The 19630-nt window shown below is 36.6% G+C and overlaps 1 protein-coding gene across 1 annotated transcript in view; it reads right to left on the bottom strand.

Moving 5' to 3' along the window:
- HCN1 (hyperpolarization activated cyclic nucleotide gated potassium channel 1) overlaps nucleotides 1-13189 on the bottom strand; it is a 624487-nt gene extending 611298 nt beyond the window's left edge. Inside the window, exon 1 of the mRNA XM_072605676.1 lies at nucleotides 12211-13189. Coding sequence (XP_072461777.1) covers nucleotides 12211-12641 — 431 coding nt within the window. The 5' untranslated portion in view covers nucleotides 12642-13189. The remainder of the gene's footprint in view (nucleotides 1-12210) is intronic.
- Between the last annotated feature and the right edge of the window lie 6441 nt (nucleotides 13190-19630).

The following is a 19630-nucleotide window of genomic DNA, read 5'->3' as shown; positions in this document are numbered from 1 at the left end:
AGAGAGAGGAAAAAGAGAAGAAAAGAAGCGAGATATATAAAGAACAATATAGATTCCATGTGTCAACAAATTAATTCAGATTTGATTTAATTTACATACAAAAGGCTTTTTTTTTCTAGGTTTTCACACAGGAAATTGCAGATGCTGCTGGACATAGCTAGTCAATACAAATTTACAGAAAAACCTCAGACAACTCTATCCCCATGGGAGAGACACAGGTTTAAGTTCATTAAAAACATAACAAACTTCTAAAATGAAATGGATTATGTATTTGAAGATCTTCACGATCTGAATGTAGCCAATCTTTCCAGATTTTTTTTGTCCTTCTCAATACTCTATACTTCAACTCAACTAAATTATTTAATGTTCCCCAAATATGACATTTCATCTCCTGCCACCCACATGCCTTAGCACAGGCTGTCCCTCAGGCATAGAATATCCTCCCTCCTCCCTGTCACCTTTTGAAATTCATAGCATCCTTCAAGGCTCAGTTCAAATGCTACCTCCCACATTACACCTTTTCTGATCCACACCTCCCAAGTTGTTATTGCTCCCACCACCCCTCCAAGTTACTTTGCATTATGTATATATATATATACATATACACACACACACATATATATACATATATATGCTCACGTATATGTGTGTATGTGTATACATACATACATTTATGCATGTACACATATAAATGTATTTATCTTTATAAATGTTTCCTTCCACCCAGTAAAATATCACTTCTTTGAGGAGAGGGACCGTTTCATTTTTTACTTTACATTCCCAGGCCTTGTATAATGCCTGGCATATAGTAATATTTACTAAATGCATGTTTAATAATTGCATGTCTGTAAGCAAACTGAAGGGGAAAAAATCTATAATGTAAATGTCACACACCTTTAACAAACTTTTCCCAAGGACACAAAAATGCAACACTTTCAGAAAATATGCTTCTACGAGCTATGCATATCACATTTCATGGGCCTCGAGGTCTAGAGTTGAAGGGATTTAAAATAAAATTTAGCCATGTACCAAATCTTTCTCTTTTTTTTCAAAATTGTAATCTCACTTATCATTAATAGCTATCATAAGTACATTAAAAATTACTTATGTCAGGATCAAGTATATCCCTTCCATTAACTTTATATAACAACTTATAATTTGGTCCCATTCTTTATCAGTGGTTTCCTGTTACTGTTTTGCTGCTAACAGGGTTTAACACTGAAATTTTTGAATGGAAGTGAGGGTTAGGAAAGCATATCTTGAATAGCTTGCAGTTTGGGGGTTGTTTTTTTTTAACTCTTGTCTCTGAGAATGTAGACCTCTCCTTAATTATATCTGTGGAGATAGTCTATGGATTTCTTCTTTGCTGTGAAACAGAATTATAATCTTGAATGGTAATGCAAACCAGGTAAGATAATTTTCCAAACCAAATGGAAAAAAACATTAAACAATCCCATATTTGAAGGCCATGTCATTCTCCATTTCCTTGCCATTAGGAACAGAGTTACCCTTTTCAGTTTACTCCACTAAAGACAAAATTAACTCCCCCAAAGCAATGAAACTCTTGCAACTTTCTGGAGAGGTTATGAGAAGAGATACAGCAACTGTACTCTAATCCCCAAAAGCTCTCATAGAAAAACAATCAGTTTGATGTCTCTCAACAATCATTTCTTTTTTCAGCCTCAAAGAAGCAAAAGCTATTAAAATTTTCAAACACATACATAATTCGCAAAGTTAAAAAGATAACTAGTTGTTAAAAAGTTTGTATACAGTGGGTTTTATCTATATAAATATGTGTGTACATATATACAATTATGTGTATATGTGTGTATATATGATATATTACATAGATATATACACCTACAGACCAGTAAGTCAGTATTTCCCACTTCCTAAATTCCAAATCAAATAAGTTAATTTCTCCATTTGCTCACATCCATGAAGACCACAACTGACTTACATTCATTTTACAAAAGTAAATACATCTGGAGGAACCAATAGAAAAATTAAAAATGGACCATTAGTATTTTCACTAATATCAAGATTTAGAAATAACTTTGTGCGAAAATATATTGTATTTTTCTCTTAATAAGATTATTAGTTCTCCACCCTATCAAAAGCTCTCTTCCAGCTTTTTGATTTTTGTTTTATTTTTGTTATGCCAAAAGACATCTACAAGGGTTACAGAATGTTCTCTTCCTGTCATAAGTCATAGACGCATAGAAATCTCCTTACGCCTATGTCTTTTACAAAAAAAAAAAAAATCACATGATTCATAAGTCAATACCTCTTGAAACATTATTGTACTGTAATGTGCTATAATTTTGTGTTGTTTTTCTTTACATATGGCCAGTCAGTCACTGAAAAAATTATGAAGTAGTTACTTTGTCTTTTTCTCCTCAACGGTACTCATTGGTGCTTCTTAAGCACTTTCCATTCTTATGCTTTCTCTGACTCCTAATTTACCCTAAAACAAGTGACTGATAATAACTTATAACATTCATCTTAAAGGAATTTGAATTTTAATGGTGTTCAAATACTTTAGTCAAGTAATAAAATTTCTACTTACGGAAATTCAGATACGAGCAATATGCTTATGGAGTTATTTTGAGAAGTTCATCCTGTAAATAATATGATACCCACTTCAAAGAAGGGTACCTATTTCAAAGACAAGTCAGGCAAGATATTCCAGTGTCATGGAAAATTAATAATGGTCCAAAACATGATCATATAATCATATAATACAGAAATATAAGGATTTGAGTCAGGAATCCATTAAAGAACTCTGGGATAATAGACAAATTACTTAACCTCTTTGTCTCTAGCTTCTCTCTATGTCTGTAAAATAATGCCATTTAACCAGATGATCTCTTAAGTTTCTTTTCATATCTAAATCCTAAAAGGGCATATCACTTTAGATTCTATAGACAAAAATAATTCTGCATTATGTAATTCTTTAATCATTAGCAAATTGTAACACATTACCAGTGGAGGATTACACAAGATAAGTGGTATAAAGGATGCTATTAGCGAAATGTTTTAATCAGAAAAGAATGTAAGGTGAGAACAGGGGCTCTTTGACAAAAAATATCTCATTGCTATACAAAATATATCAAGAGATCTTAAGGAAGATTATCAGCAGGTTAGGTAAACCCTCTATTGGGGATTTATTAGAAGGTGGAGACAAGAGTTGAACAGAATAATAGGGAATGGGTGGGTCTAAGTTACATCACTCATTGAAAAATACATGTCAATGAAATTGGAGATGCATTAAATTAGTCAAGAATTGTGAGAAGCTTATCCTGGTGAACATGTGTCTAAAGCCCAAATTATTAGTTACCTATTGTGTATTTCAGACCTTCGATCAGATCACTTTGAATTCCAAACAAAAAAATAAACTGTTGCTATTCTTCAGTCATGTCCAACTCTTCATGACCCTAGTTGGGGTTTTCTTAGCAAAGATATTGGAGTGGTTTGCTATTTCCTTCTCCAGCTCATTTTACAGATGAGGAAACCAAGGCAAACAGTGTTAAATGACTTGCCCAGGGTCAAACAGCTAGCAAGTCTCTGAGGCCATATTTGAACTCAGGTCTTCCTGACTCTAGGAGTAGTGTTTTATCCACTACACCACCTACTTGCCAAATAAAATACTTCTTCCCCAATAAATTTTAGTTTTCATGATTAGTTGAGTCAAAAGAATCAAGAGACATGGTTTCTCAAAATTGGGTTACAGACTCCTTAACAGATTGTAAGATTTATAACATCATGAACCATTTCTTATTTATATTCGTATCCCTTATCATGTCTTGGACGAAGTATGTCGTCAAAAATATATTGAATTAAATAGAATCGATATATCCTCTCTAATATTTGTACTTCAGTCACTGAGCTACTTATTTAAGAAAACTTTAGTCCTTAGTTACAAGCTCCTACTGGATCTTTTCCTTATATTTAATTATTTCTCTCTAGGTCTCTCCAGACTCCATAAATATCATTTTAATAATCTCAGTTTCTAGAGAAGTAGCCAAAATTCTACCAAAGGTGACATATCTAATCCAAACTATAATATATACCATTATGTTGAATTTTCATAATTTCCTAAACTTGGATAAAATTTTAAATCATTTTTCCCAAAGGTTGTGGAGTGTTTATTACCATGTAGTCCAAATTAGAGTTGATGAGAGGCTTTCCTATTCACTACTTCATTAGGAATGTGAGTTGGTCACCTAAGTATTGTTAATTCCATTTTACAGACAAGAAAACAGAGACCAAGTTATTTTCCTAAGATAAAATAGCTAGAAAGGGAAAGAATTGATACTAGAACCCATATCTTCAAACTTCATTTACAAGGCACTTTCCCTTATATTATGTGGTCTCTCAGGCTAATGAGGAGAAAGTCAATTTATCTTTTTGAAGTACACTGTGTGAAATTGGACAGTGCATGAATTACAAATAGAATCCAATAAATTGACAAATTTTGAGTAAACAGGGAGCACTTTGAAGGACACTTGATGTGGTTTTCAGCCTAATCGGAAATATTACTTCTTAACTAACATTGAACAATCTTCTATGTCAATAAATTAAAATATAACTGCTGAAACAAAGGAATGTGAACAGAAAGTGATAAAAATTCTAGATTAAAACATACTTCAATGTTCCAAGAAATTGTGATTTCATCAGGACAAATGCAACTTTCATCAATGCAAGTCACAACTTCTCTGATTCTTTAGACTATCTTTGAGAAATGCTATGACCAAAAAAAAAAAATCATTACCTTGTGGCCAATCATAAGGATGAGCCTGTCAAAATATGTAGGTTAGTTCTTACGCAATACCATTAAATACACATGACATTTTTGTTCAAAATGATTTGTGAAAGTTTACTATCTTAATATTCTAAAAACAAGAATAAAGATGATCCTATCATATATACATTTTGCAGATGGACATGTTTATAATGAACTATATGGATTGATGTTTTGTCTCACGTAGCATGGAAAGCCTAATACCTGAGTGCCTTAGATTATAGTTAAGGTTTCTATTGATTATACTAGGCTTTTTTTCCCTTTCGCTTAAACAATAATGATTGTCATTGTAATCAAGGCACTTTGTATATTTTATTATAGTTGATCCTCACAGCTATCCTGTTGAGTGCTATTTTAGGTAGATCCTTTTTAGTGAAAATACTGAATTTCTTGAAGTGGGTTCATGTATTCAAATTCTCACTATTAAATATCAATATTATATAAAATATGGCATTTGATTCCAACACAGTGGAAATACATGGTATAAATCCCTCACTTGAGAAGAATTCCATATTTGCCTCAGTTGGAACCTCCTACATTATCAACCCCATTTTACAGATGAAGTTGAAAATGTTTAAATAATTTGCTCAAGGTTATAGCACTTGTAAGCATCTGAGACAATATGTAAAGATAAGAAGGTCATCTTGATGCTAGATCAGTATTCTCTATCCACTCCACTTTGCTTCCTCTAGATTCTAACTCCTCAAGGTCTGGGTTTCTCTAGCTTTTCATCTTTGTATTTAATTCCTGGCACAATGCCTAGAACATAGTAGGCAATTAAGAAATGTTTGTTGAATCAAGTTGAAGGGAAGGCAATAACATTATCATGTAGATATATGATGAGTTATCAAAATAATGTCTTCTTTTCTGTCATCATATATGTAGAGTTACCTAATTTTTTTTTAATGGATGAGGTCAAATTTCAGAAGTCTGAATTCATTTGGTTTGAACCATCAGGATCAGTGTCTTCTTGAACAAGAACAGTTAATTTTATCCTGAGAATTTTTTGGCAGTATTCACAAAGCATTTACATTTTCAAAAGATACATAATCTACCTCTTGTCTTTCTTGTGTATTACACAAACAGCTTGAATTTATCGAATGTCTTTCCTCTAGGGAGCTTCAACTGCTTGACATGTTATTTTCATTTTCCTAACAGCAGCCATGTGAGGTAAGAAGCAATTAGGTATTATTATCCCTATATTCAGAATAAGCAGATTGAGACTCTAAGAGGATGAGTAATTTCCCCAAGGTCCCAAAGCTAGTCTGAGGAAGCACAGGCACTGGGAACTCTGATCTGAGTATAGCCCAAAGTTAATTCTACTGAAGTGTGATTTGAAACTGACAAATAAGACAAGTGTCAAACTGCTTTAAAGTTAAGATTTGTGGATTTTTACTAACATCAGATCTACATAAACTAGCTTTGTGCATATACATAAATATACATATATATATATTGCATGCAAGTTTTCATCATTTTGATGAACCAACTTACAAGAGACAGTTCAATTTAAATTCTGTCTCATATCGCTACTACCTGCATGAACCTGGACAAGTGACAAACTCTCTAAACTTCAGTTTCCTCATCTGTAAAATAAGATGCTTGGACTTGATGACCTTTAATAGCCCTCTCAATTCTAAATGTACGAGCCTGCGAGCCTATGAAGTGATCCATATACAAGATTGTATGTATGAAAAATATGGAATAATAATCAAGTGAATCTGAACAGAATAATCTATGTTAGATTTTTTTTTTTGGCTTTTCCCATTGCTAAAATTAATCAGATAATGGTTCAACTTTCTTGGCTTTGACTGTGTTAATCCAACCTTCATCTGTGTCTCATTTTCAGATATATGCCTGAGCTACAACAGCATTAGATAATTTCACAGACTTCCCTTGAAAGATAGATTTTTTTTTTAATTTTGTTTTACAGGTAGCACAAATGGAAGGGAAAAATAACTGAACAAATTTCAGGGCCTGGGAAGTTTTGGATAGAACAAGATAGAGGGTCCTAGAGTATAAGTGAAAAAATGAAAAATTTTCTCTGAATCTCTGAACACCTAATGGTAGGCTTCAAACCAAATTGTCTCCACAAAGAAATTTATTTTTAGAAGTGAAACTCAAGTGTCTAGTTCAACTGAAAATAATATATGCAGTTTTTTCCTCATTACCCTTAAATGTGCTCATAAAATATATGGTGTCCACCTAATTCATATATCGCCATTTATTTACTCTGGAGTACTGGAATATCAGGTAAGGAATGAATGCTCTATTCAGTTCTCTCTCTTTCTCATTAGCAGTCTGACATAATTTATCTTATTACAAATGCTTCAATTTGCCACTTAGTAGTAAAATTTTTTATTTTTAAGTATTAGAAAAGTCAGAATGATTTTCATGCCTAATGAAACAGAACATCAGCAGAGGAATTATTCTATTTATGCCAATATACTTCATCTGCCCAGGTCTTAGTTTCTTCACCCTGTACAGTGAAGAGGTTGGAACAGATCAAGAGTTTTTAACCTTTCTTGTGTTATGGCCTTTTTTGACAGCCTAGTGAAGTCTGTCCTTTTCACAATAATGCCTTTGAATACATTAAAAGAATATACATAGCATTACAAAAAAAAAATCAATTACATGAAAATTTTTTTTTAAGTTCACTGACTGCAAAAGAAGAACCCTTGGCCTAGATAATCTATGTGTTCTTGATTATAGTAATCCAGTAAATACATATCAAAAAATAAAAATACTTTCCAGCAATACATTAGGGATTATTTTAAAATTTTACTTTTTGAAACAAAATTTTATATATGACAAAGTTCCACCTTTCAAACGTAACCTTGTGATGAGTCTTCATTTTAATCAATTCTTTCCATTTTAAAAGAAAAGGAGAGACACCTGTTGGTGGAAAATTTGACCAAGAGAAAAAGACAATTTGAAAGTACTTTTTAAAAAAAGAACTGTCACTTTACTTATAAGTAATCATTTGGTATAACTACAGTGACAGAATTTATGCCATTTAACAGTTTTAGCTAACATAGTATGTCCTTGAGATTCACCATAAGTCTATTTATAACTATGAACCAATGGAAGTCCTATATCCTCCACTGAGCATTTTAGTCTAATTGAGCTAAATACATAATCCATTATTTTTCTTGTACTGTCAATAAATTCAATGACTTAAAACACTTGTTTAAATTATAAGTAGGAATATTCAAATTCTAGGAGGACAAAAACTTGTGCGGGTTTCCACCCTCAGTAACCCAAGCTGGATAGTGAGAAAATGAAAGGAGCTGTTCCAGAGAACTGACTGTATGCATTCTGTGCAAAGACAGTATAACAGTTGGCTAATTAGACCTTAAACCCCAGAAGGTTGAATTGTTTTCTGTGAGAGGCTCCTGGAAAAAAAAAAAGTGCTCCCTTTATGACTGAGCTGCGTAATGTAGGTGGAACTTCCCTTCCCTGATGTACACACCAGTGATGGAGAATTCCAGCATTAACACAGGATTGGCTGTGATACAATACAGAATCAGAGTGCCAGGAATGGTGGCAACATGCATCAGGAAATGAATCACAGCCTCTGGAGTGTTTATGTAGTACACAATAAGCTTTTCACACCAGAGTTCCTACTAGTTAATGAAAAGCACTGGAAGGAATTAAGAAGTTATGACATCAGTCTACCTACCTTATCAGAGCACTATTTGTTAGCATGATATATTCAAAGAATTTTTAATTTAAAAATATCTACATGGTATCCAATATAGTAATGGGCATCCCAGAACTGACAATGGCTTTCACAGAGTCACCAGAGAATTAGCAATGGTCAAAACCAAATTTATTTGTATAAATATTGCAATCCATTTTAAATGTCAGGGTATCTGTCAAAACAATTCAGGATTAAAGAACTTAAAACATGGTATACCCTAGGGTACATAAAAACTACAAAATAAACATTTCAGTTAATCAAATGTCAATTTCTTATAAATAAAACATTAAGATGCCAGATAATTTTTCTAGTTTTTTCATCTAGTTATCATCATAGGAACCTTATCTGCAACTTCCCTTTCTTTAGAAGAGAAGAGAACAGGCCATGCTAGCATCATTTGTCTCATGTTTATAGAGGGAAAAATAAGCTTTTTTTTGCCCTACTTGTGTGTTGGAAAGGATCACTTATCAGACATAGCCTTTCCACTCTCAGATTCTCAAGCTACAGAATTAAAGAACTAGCTACTCCCACTTAACAGTATGTGTATAGCTACATCCTCCCTTCTTGTTACAGGTGAAAGTACATCAGATGTATGAATGGCAAAAATTTCTATCAAAATGGATAATGTCAGCTTTTTTAGTATATCCATATTAATTGTCTGGAGCACATCCTAGAACAAGGGGATGGTGGCACACAAAGCAGTGTGCAATGTCCATTAAGTCTGAGAGTCATGGTCTCTCCCTGTCATTTAAATGGGACACTAAAAATATAAGCACATAGTTTGTATGCCTCTTCAGTCCTCACTGGCAAGTCAACTGACTTGTTAAATTTCATTATTCTTATTGTTTAAATTACTTCATGGTAATAAATTAAGCACTTAAGAAACCATATTAATGCCTTTTCCTAATAGCTTTATTTACTACTAAGGGCTGTAAAGCACTAAGAAGGGGAAGGCCTTACAATTTATCACTTTGGACTTTTATTCAGGACTTATATAGCTTTCATTTTTTTAAATAACTGGTGCTATAAGATACTCTAAAATTGAATTGTACATTATTGTATTGTCACAGGTATTGATTATTTTGGAGGAGAGTTTAAAAAAATAAATTATTTACCCATGTTTGGTGAAAAGGGAGACAGCTGAAAGTATTTTGGAAGAATATATTAAAATATTATGTGACTTTTATATTCCAAAGAAACATAAATAAGTATTCACATAATTATACCTTCAGTTATTTTTTCTCCTTACCATACAGTGAGTAACTATATTATAAGTCAATATCAAATAAGTTCAACTGATATCTGAAGAGTAATGATTATTTAATTCAAATCCGCAGAAAATGACAGTTTCCACTTATTCAAAACTACCTAATCCAAAGTCTTTTTTTCCAAAGCTAGACGCAGATTTTCTGAAAGTGAGTTGTAATAAAAACACACTCATTCCATTTACTCCAGTAAAAGTTGCTGCAATGAATTGTTGTATTGGAAAAGTTACCTATTTTTATAGACATTTCAAAACAAATTAGAAAGGAAAGAAAATCTCAACATTTAAAAATAAAAACCTTTGGTAATCCTCAAATACTGAGTATGTCATTCATTCACTGGAGTATGGGATGCCATTCTTGTCTCCAATAACTCCGAGTCTTTTCTGGATCTTACAGAAAGTTTTATTCTCTCAAAACTGTAACATCCTTACTTACATATAAATGTGCAGATTAGTCAAGTGTTAATGTTTATATTCTTGCTACTTACACTGGATTGGTACCAGTTCCATTTTTAAAAGCTTGTATACACAAAAAATTGTACATTTTAATTTAAGGAGAGATAATATTTTGTCGTGTTTTTTTTTCTTCTTCAGTACCCTTTTATGAAATAAAACATGATAATCCTTTTCCCTTTTAGGCAAGGACATTTCCAAATTTAACTCAAGAAATATATCTCTGTGATGTGGAAAATGTACTTGATTGTTCAGCATATTCAATGCGAGAATCCTTCTAAGCAAACTACTAATGAACTCTACCATAAAGGTTAATGAATCCTAACACTTCTTTCTACAGTTTCATCTATGTCCTTTCCAAAATCATTCCCAGAATATCATACACATACGCAAGCTCATATCGCTATACATAGATAAAAGATGTCACTAATTTCTGAGATGCTATAAATTTCTCGGAAGGCAAAGGCAATTCTAAGGTTTTGCTTGGCTGTGGGCCGAATTTTCCACAGCTACTGCCATTCAGAACTGTGGACAGCTCCTATTTAGCTTAGATTTAAAATTCTTTCCCTTCGTTTTCACAAGTGGCTTTCTTTTTTAGACCTCCAAAGTGGCTGAGGCGACACACTAACATGTCTTTCCACAAACTAGTTATTAAAAACAAATTGCTTACATTTACAATCAACGGATCTGAGTGGAGTTGTTTTTAATCTCCTGCCAACCAAAAAACAAATGCTGACGCTTTTAAAATCAGTCAACTCTTGCCGCTCATCTACCGACACAGATACTCAAGAACTACGTGGTTTCGCTGTTGTTTTTAAAACACCTTTCATTATTAAATGGAAAATCCAACAGTGCATTCAGAAGCCAATCTAAGTGACTGCAGGATGTGTGCACACTAATAAGAGGATCTTGTTTCACGACCTTAGCTCGACTATCTCCAGACGGACGTGAAGAGAACATTTCTACAATGCCAAGACCAGGAAGCGTTGTCCTTGGCTTGAATTTTACACTAGCAGAAGAGTTTAACACCCTGCATCTTTCCCTCTCTTCTTTCCCCAGGTTTATCTTAAGTTAGGTAACCTGGGGAGAAGATAGAACAAGATTTCTTAAGTTGAGCCAGATTTGTAGTCAAGGTCATATAAGGGTGTTGCTCTGTCTCACTAGGGGGACTTTGGAAACTCCCCCTTTCCCAACCAGGGAAACTTAATCTGAGCCTGAGGCTTCTTGTCACGCTTGTGCTGAGCGTCACGGGGCTCTGTTTGGGTCGGGGTTTCGTATTCTCTTGAAAGCTAAAGCCACGGAAGGTCCGACTGTTGTTACCTACTCATATCTTAAAGAAAGTTGGTGGCAAGATACCCTGAGCCCATAAACATATATAAAATATATAGATCTGCTGAAAGGACCTAAAGAGGCATAATATCATATTCTTAATCTTATCACCATGCTTCCCCTGCCTCACACAAATGGCTATCTTAGTCCCATGTTCCTTCCCTGGTGGTAATGGGCAGTGCGGGGGGGGGGGGGGGGGGGGGGGGGAGGGGAAGAGAGGATCACGATTTATCTTTGAGAAGAATGCATACTAAAAGCAACCAGACGCAGAGTGGTGTGGCGAAATGCTACATGCCCTGGCCATCTCTCTGGCCCGTACTCTACACTTTGCATCTTCTACAGGTAAAACTTTCCCTGCTTCCACTGAACCCTCTCTGATTTGTGGTAGCTCTCGCCTCCCCCCCACTAAAGTCGGAGGGAAGGAGACCGCTCTCCTAACAGTTGGTCGAGATTAAAGTAATGGTTCTATCCCAGACTTGCTAGAAACTAGTTGAAGAGAAGTGAGGCACTCCCAGCCATGGCACCGGCAGACACCACTACCCCACCCCGCCGCCGGCCCCCAGCCCAGTCCCGGGGGGAAGGGGCGACGTCCCTCCCAGGAGAGAGGAAGCGGATTTGAGGGAAGGTGGGGCAAGAACCAGACCCCCGCCCCCTCACCTGAAATCACTATAAGGGTGGATAATCCAGAAACCTGCAGTTTTAACCCTTTCCTGCTCCTTCTCCACTGCCTTCTGGCTGCCGAACATGCGGAGGGAGAATTTGTTGACGCCCGGCTGCAGCATGGAAGTGAACTGCCTTTGCATGAAGCCATACTGCCGCCGGGGCCCCTCGGCATCCTCAAAGCCCACCACGGGCTCCTCGCCGCCGGCGCCCGCGCTGCCGCTGCTGCCCCCGTCCACCTTGAAGCACACGGAGTTGCCGTGCTCCTTGGTGCTGCCCCCGCCGCCGCCCCCCGGGGGGCTGCCCAGGGTCTTCTCTGCCGCGGACCCCGCGGCCCCGGGCCCGGAGGAGGGGGGCTTCACGGGGAAGACGCTATTGCCGTCGTCCCGGCTGCTGGACGAGGAGTTGGGCTTCCCGGCGCCTTCCATGCTCGGAGGACGTGGTCGGTGGGGGAGCGGAGCTCCAGGCTCGCCCAAGGGGAAGGCAGAAGAAGGGAAGTCAGAAGGGAGCCGAGGCTCGCCGCCCCGCTCGCTCGGGCTCCCCGTCCGGCTCCCGCCGCCGCCGCGGCGTTTCTGCCGCTGCTCCCGCCGCCGACAGAGCGAGCCGAGCGGAAGCCAGTCTCTTGCCTCTCTCCAGCCTGCCTCGCTGGGCTGCTGCTTCGGCTGCCTCGCTCGCTCCGCGCTCTCTTCCCTTCGGCTGCCCTCTGCTGGTGGAAAGGAGCCCTCTCCTTTGGCTCCCTCCCTTCTTTCAGCACTTTTCCCGGACTCCTTCCGTGCGTGACATTGAGCTCAGGAGTCCTTGAAGATTCCGCCCCCCCCCCTCCCCCTTACATTTCAATGTTGTGAGACAGTTTGTATCTGCGTGTTGGAGCGAGAGAAAGAAGCGGGTCCTGGACGAGAGCGCACGTATCCGTGGGCTTCTCTGTGGGTTTCTGTTAGAGCGAGAGCCACACACACACAGGGCGTGTACGGCTGGCTGGGAGTCTAAGGCAGAATGTTTGAGCAGTGTTAGAGACAGAGAGAGCCTGGGCGTGTGTGAGAGGAACACTGTGTGTAAAGGGAACTTGGTGTAAGAGGGAGCTTTGAGAGAGTGGCATGGAAGCTGCTGGGATGGCAGATCCAACCCAGCCTGTCACAGAAAGTGGAAGAGGGCAAGAGGGTGAAAGGACTAGCACTGGATGACCTTATGTGACCAGCTGCTTGTGGTTTTACAGATTAAGGACCTGTAATAGGGAACAGACGACTGATCTCCTTATACTGCCTCCTATTTGTGTTAGAATAGTTCTTATCATCAAAGAAAGGATCTTTTCTCTTACCAGGGTCAAAACAACTAGTAATTGGGATCCATTTTTCTATAGCCACCATAAGGGGAAAAAATGGATGGTGGAGACCAATCCTTCACTGACCTATCTTTACAAGTGAGTTATGTAAGCAATGACACACTAAGGGGCATGTGTTGGCTGGCCAATATTCACCTAAGCCACACTCAGAAATAGAGGCTCTTTCAGCACATTTGTAAAATGGCTGAGAAAGCAGTCAGAATGTAAGACCTATATAAGGAAAGAAAAAAAAAAGTATTCATATAGCATATTAGAAGTGCCAAATGAAAAAAATATATATATCATGGGACACTGGAGAGGAAAGGACAAATTATTCTCTCTGTCTGTCTGTCTCTTAGTCTCTGTCTCTCATTCTCTTTCTCTCTCTCTCTCTCTCTCTGTCTCCTCTACACACACATTCTGTCTCCCACCCATCAAATAACAGAATTCAAGATATCTTGATAAATTGATAAAAAGTCAACGGTAGGATAATTTTTGACATTGAGCAAGCAAGTCTTATGATTTTAGGCACATTGAAAGACCAGTTGAACCTAAATCAAGACCACTGCACCCAGTAGAAAGCAAGAACTGGGACTATGTATTTCCAAAATTTGACCAGTTTATAAGAAGTTACAGGACAACCATGTTGTAAAAGATGCTACAGAAAAATTCCTTGAAGGGTTTCAGAGATTGAAATAGAACGTTTGCTAAGGTCTCTTCCAACTCTGAATGTTCACGTATTACTGTAGGGGGAAAAAGAGTTTTAAGGCAGGACAAAAAGTAGGATATGGTCCATGGTACGACATACTAGGTTACCAAAGTAGTAAGTGCTAGACAGGCACAGAGGAGGTTAAGAACATCGATTGTCTGAAACTAGAGATGACTTGAAAATAGCTTCCCTTGGTTTACAGCTTTTGCTGGGAAAGTCCCTAGCACCACATGCAACCTGCTTAATTATTACAGAAAACTCCTTTAGCTTCCTCCTCAACCTCAAAAACTCTGATCTTATAATCATAAACAATGCAAATGGGTTGCACTTTATTAAAATATTTGATTTCCATTAGTCCATATTTTGACAAGAATATAATAATCTTTCAGTGATGTAGGAAAATCTCGCCAATTAAATGTAGTATTATAATGTAATTTTCATTAAAACAGATGTTCTTTTTCTTCTAGCCAGCTGCTTAATATTTTTTACATCAACATTAATATTACGTGGTCTAAACCCAGACTAGGAACTATTTTGGCTGGAGTTTTGCTGAGTTTGAAAGTCTGTGCATATCTCTTATGGCAACCCAAAAGTTAAGAGCTCAAAATCGTTCTCAGGAATTTCTCCATAATACCACAAATTCATTTATTGAGCCAGACTGCATTCCATAATTTGTTCCTCCAAAGTCTAATCTAAAATATATTTTGTTGGTCTCTCCTATTGGTATGTAAAACCAAATGCAAATGCTAATAAAACAAAGATATATACATATATATATATATATATATATACATATATATATATATATATACAGATTGGCTTTAATTTGCAAATAGGTCAAAGATATGGTCTCTTTATGCTACTTGTTTGTAGCTGACTTGGATAGGTAGAGTTTTTATGGAAGACCAAAATTCAAGTTTTCTTGAGGAGAAGAGACTTGAGACTTCTTGGAAGTGAATACAAGAAGAAGGATGAATCAAAGAAAGGGGAAAAAAAGGAAGAACTTTGGTTTCTTGAGTAAAGGAGAGAGAGAGAGAGAGAGAGAGAGAGAGAGAGAGAGAGAGAGAGAGAGAGAGAGAGAGAGAGAGAGAGAAAGTGTAAAATACTAATGTATTTTAGTGTGTTAGCAAAGTTATTGATCTAGAGTCAGTTCTTTGGGGAGCATGGAACCATCTTTATTTGATTCTTCCACATTTGGGTTCAGGGTATAAATTGGATCAAATTGGGTTATGAGTCCACAATTCTCTGAGCAGAGAATAGATGAAGTACAAGCTAGTCCTTAGGAATGATTTTCCCATACTCTTATACAGATGTTATCTTGCACCCCACCCCACTAGACTAGGGCCCTCTCCCACTCATCTCTCCTTCTCAGTCTATGACTTGATCATATATTTTTTAAAATTTATTTTGATAGGCATTCTGGTATAGTAGAAAGAGTGCTAGATTTGTTCAGACAACTCACAGCTCTAGGTTTGGTGACTTAATGGGCAGATATATGACCTAGCATAAGTCACAAAACCTGGCAGAATCTCAGCCCTTTCCTGTATAAAATAGAGGTTATAATTATTTCTCCTACCTGTCTCATAAGGTTGTTGTGAGGGAAAATGCTTGATGACATTGGTAAAACACTATATAAATGTGAGTTATTAGTATTATTATAGGTTTATTGATTGAACTCTACTAGAAGAAATTAGATGAGAGTTTTCTTCTCAGTCATTTTGTAAATGGAAATGCTATCACTTTTAATGCTGTGCCACTTTGCAGTGAAGATGGTGTCAAAATGTCCTAGCATTTTAGATGAATCAGACTCACAGAATCTTTAGAGAAAATCAATTATAAACTGTAAATTTGATGTATTATCTCGTGTGAATGTCATATCAGTAGTAGTAATGTATGTTCTTCAGCATATACAAAGACTGTGCATCTTTTAAACTGTTCCTTGTCTCCTTTAATACTCTGGTTAAGATCACATTTCAGGCAGCAGCAGAAGATTAATATGAATCTAAAATAAAATCTCCATGCAGACGTAAGCATATGTGAAATGAGACCAAAAAGATAGATAGGAAGACTTGAGGTTTGACAACTCACTGAAGAATCTTAAATGAAACCTCCAGACATGGAGGATATGACATATCTGAACCCTCAAAAGGCCTGAAGTAGAAATCAGAGACATTTTATTTGTAAGAAAACATGTTTAAAAAGTATCTTTATCCTCTGAAAGAGGCTGGCAGAGAAGAAAGAGGGACAATGGATTAAAAGGTAAATATTTCTCAGAATCTCTGGAATTAAAATTAGGTAAGAAACATCAGAGTTTAAAGAACACTAATTTTAATGTCAAGAAACTCAATTTTTTTTCTTTTGTGCTTAATTACTAACAACTGACAAGCAGTATTTGATAAATTGATTTGAACAACACAAACATTTACAAAGCACTTTCTATAGATTATCTCATTTTGTTTCTCCCAATAATCCTGTAAAGTCAGCATTATAGGTGTTAGTATTATCTTTATTTAACAGATGAGAAAGCTGAGGGTCAAAGGTTAAGTAATTTGTCCTTGTCCAAGGTTACACACCTAGTGAATATTAGAGCCAGGCATTGAAACCATCCTTTCTGACTCAGAAAGGGGCCTTTACATATGATTTGCAGCCAATATTCCTCATGTGTATTGCCTCCACCAATTAGAATGTGAGCTCCTTAAGAGAAGGGAGAGTCTTGTCTGTTTTTTCCCTATTTGCATCTTCACTCTTTGTAAGGTACTTTGCACATGTTTAGGAACTTAATATGCTTTATTCATTCATCTCATAATATCCCTGGAAAGTTAATGCAATGTTGTTGGTAGCTTGTTTGGCTGGTGTTAATAACTGTAAGATATGTATATTTGTAAAGGCTATTTTTTAAAGATTTCAGTCACTGTTTTTAAAACCTGACTCATTTTGGAGCTTTGACTCTTTAGGTCAAATGAGACCTGGCACCTTAACTTTGAAAATAATCCAGGTGTTCTGTCAATTCAACTTTGTTGTTTCCCAGTGAATAACAAATACGTTACTCAATCTCAAGTTATGCTTCCATGTGCCTTTATGTTCAAACTATATGTGCTTGCTTTACAATTCCATGGTTCATTTCTACATAGGATGATCTAAAGGATTTTAACACCTCTTACAAAGGTTCCAAACCACAAAAATCCAGGGAATTCCATTTTTTCTTGTCAGTTCAAAGTTATCCCAATAGATTTTCATCCACAGGAAAATGCTAGGAAAAGAGTAGTATGCTCTTGTAAAATAGGATTATAAATTTTGCAGACTGCAGGAATGAGTCAACAAAGTCTGCTGAAAGGGATTATAACGTAGGGGTTAAGAGTTTCCCCTTTTCTGAGTCAGCAACAATTGGTAGCACCTTCACCATCGATTTTTGCTTTTATCTGACTATGAGGCAAGATACAGGTTGTTTCGTGTTTGTTTCAAAAATGGTGATGAATTTACACTGATCTACTTACACTCCCTCTTCTGGTCACTTTTGTTAGCAATGGCATGCATTTTTCAGAACTGCCTTTCTAGATTATAGATATAGTCTCTCCCCTCCGTACTATGCCTAGCATATAATAAACCCTTAATAAATGCTTTATCTGTCGTGTGTGTGCATGTGTATATGTATATTCAAAGAATACTAAGGACAGCTTGATGTAGGTGCTGAGTACACAGAAAAATACAAAATAGACTAACATCAATGAATTTAGGAAAAGATGACTGCTTATATCTTGGCAATAAAAATAATAAAATGACCTCTGCATATGCAACAGTTTACCCTGATAAATCTTTTAACACATTACCTAATTTGGTTTCCCCTATGATCCTATAGGTCAGGTATTTCAAATATCATTATGCTCAGTTTATAGAGGGGGAAACTGAGGCTCAGAGAGATTCAGTAATTTGTCTAAGGTTATAGAGTCTTAAGCAACAGAGTTCATACTGGAACTCAGATGAAAAGAACACTACGGTCAGAAGACATGGCTGTGAATTCAAGCTCTGTGTTACCTTGTGATGTTGGGCAGTTAGGTAACTCCTCTGTGACTTGACTTCTTCAGCTGTCAAGGGAATTGAATTAGATCATCTCTTCCAGTTTTAAATATGTGACACCATGCTCATAAAATTAATGCTTATTTTGAAAAGAACTGCATGAAGTCTTAAGTAGGATCTAGCAATATGTGAAATGAAGCAAGTGACATATACTTACTGCTTTGATTTTTTAAAAAGTAATCTGTCTAAATTTTCAATTTCAATCTTGCATTACAGAATCACATGGTTACATTGAAAAACAAAGCATTAAGTAAGGACTGAAATGACTGAGCTAATACTGTCATTGAAGAGCTTCTAAGTGAGAAGAGGGTGGGCAGATTATGCTTCTTTAATATAACAATAAAATTTTATGTGTTTTCATAAAAAGAGCCAATGTTCTCATTCCCTTACATTGAAATTAAAGAGCTTGTGCATGAAGAAAGGCCTCATTTACATCACAGAGACAATAAATAATTTTGACTTCGTTTTTCTTTAGAGCTTCAGTGGAGAAGTTTCATGGCATTCCACAAAGGTCTGTGCCAACAACTAATGTTAATGGAAAGATCTTTAAAGGTCAGACAGATGCTTCTTCCTAGGTATAGTTATGCCAGTATAAGAATAGTACCAAAGTTAAGAGAATTGAATTAATAAAGAGATTTCTCTGAAATGAGTTGATTTTCCATAACATATACAAGGAATAACTTATTTTACTGGCAGGAACAGTCCTTGTGAAAATGATGCTCTATGAAAGTTTCTCCAGAAAGTTCTTTATCTTCATCATCTTTGTCATTGTGGTTCATGCTTCACACTCAAAGAGGACCAATGGCATAATGTTGCTGGAGTCAAGGTACAGTGTTCCCAACACTGGCTGATCAGTCCAAGCTTGGCAGGCTCTACCACAGGTCAGGCATAAATAGAACATCTGGGATGGAGATGTCTCTAGATTTGTGCCCCTTTTTGATGAGGGCACACTGTGCTGGGCAGGCTTGTGCCAATGTCTGCCATATTTTACAATTGATAAGAAAGTTCTTCAGAGAGACCTCAAGAGTGTCCTGGTACCATTTCTTCTGACTGCCATGTGAGTGTTTCTTTGTGTGAGTTGTCTATCAAATAGTCTTTTAGGTAAACGTACATTTGGCATTCAGGCTACATGGCCAGAACCAACAACATCTTTGTAGTCATTTACTAGATGCTATTTGTATTCATTAAGAACTTTTAGAGAGAAGCAGAGCCAAGATGAGAGAGTAAAAGCAGGGACTTGTTTGAGTTCTCCCCCAAGTCCCTCCAAATATCTGTAAAAATGACTCTAAATGAATTCTAGAGCAGCAGAACCCACA

The sequence above is a fragment of the Notamacropus eugenii genome, chromosome 4 (genome assembly GCF_028372415.1).
Source record: "Notamacropus eugenii isolate mMacEug1 chromosome 4, mMacEug1.pri_v2, whole genome shotgun sequence".
In the NCBI taxonomy this organism is placed as follows: Eukaryota; Metazoa; Chordata; class Mammalia; order Diprotodontia; family Macropodidae; genus Notamacropus; species Notamacropus eugenii.
This window is presented reverse-complemented; position numbering and strand designations above follow the sequence as displayed.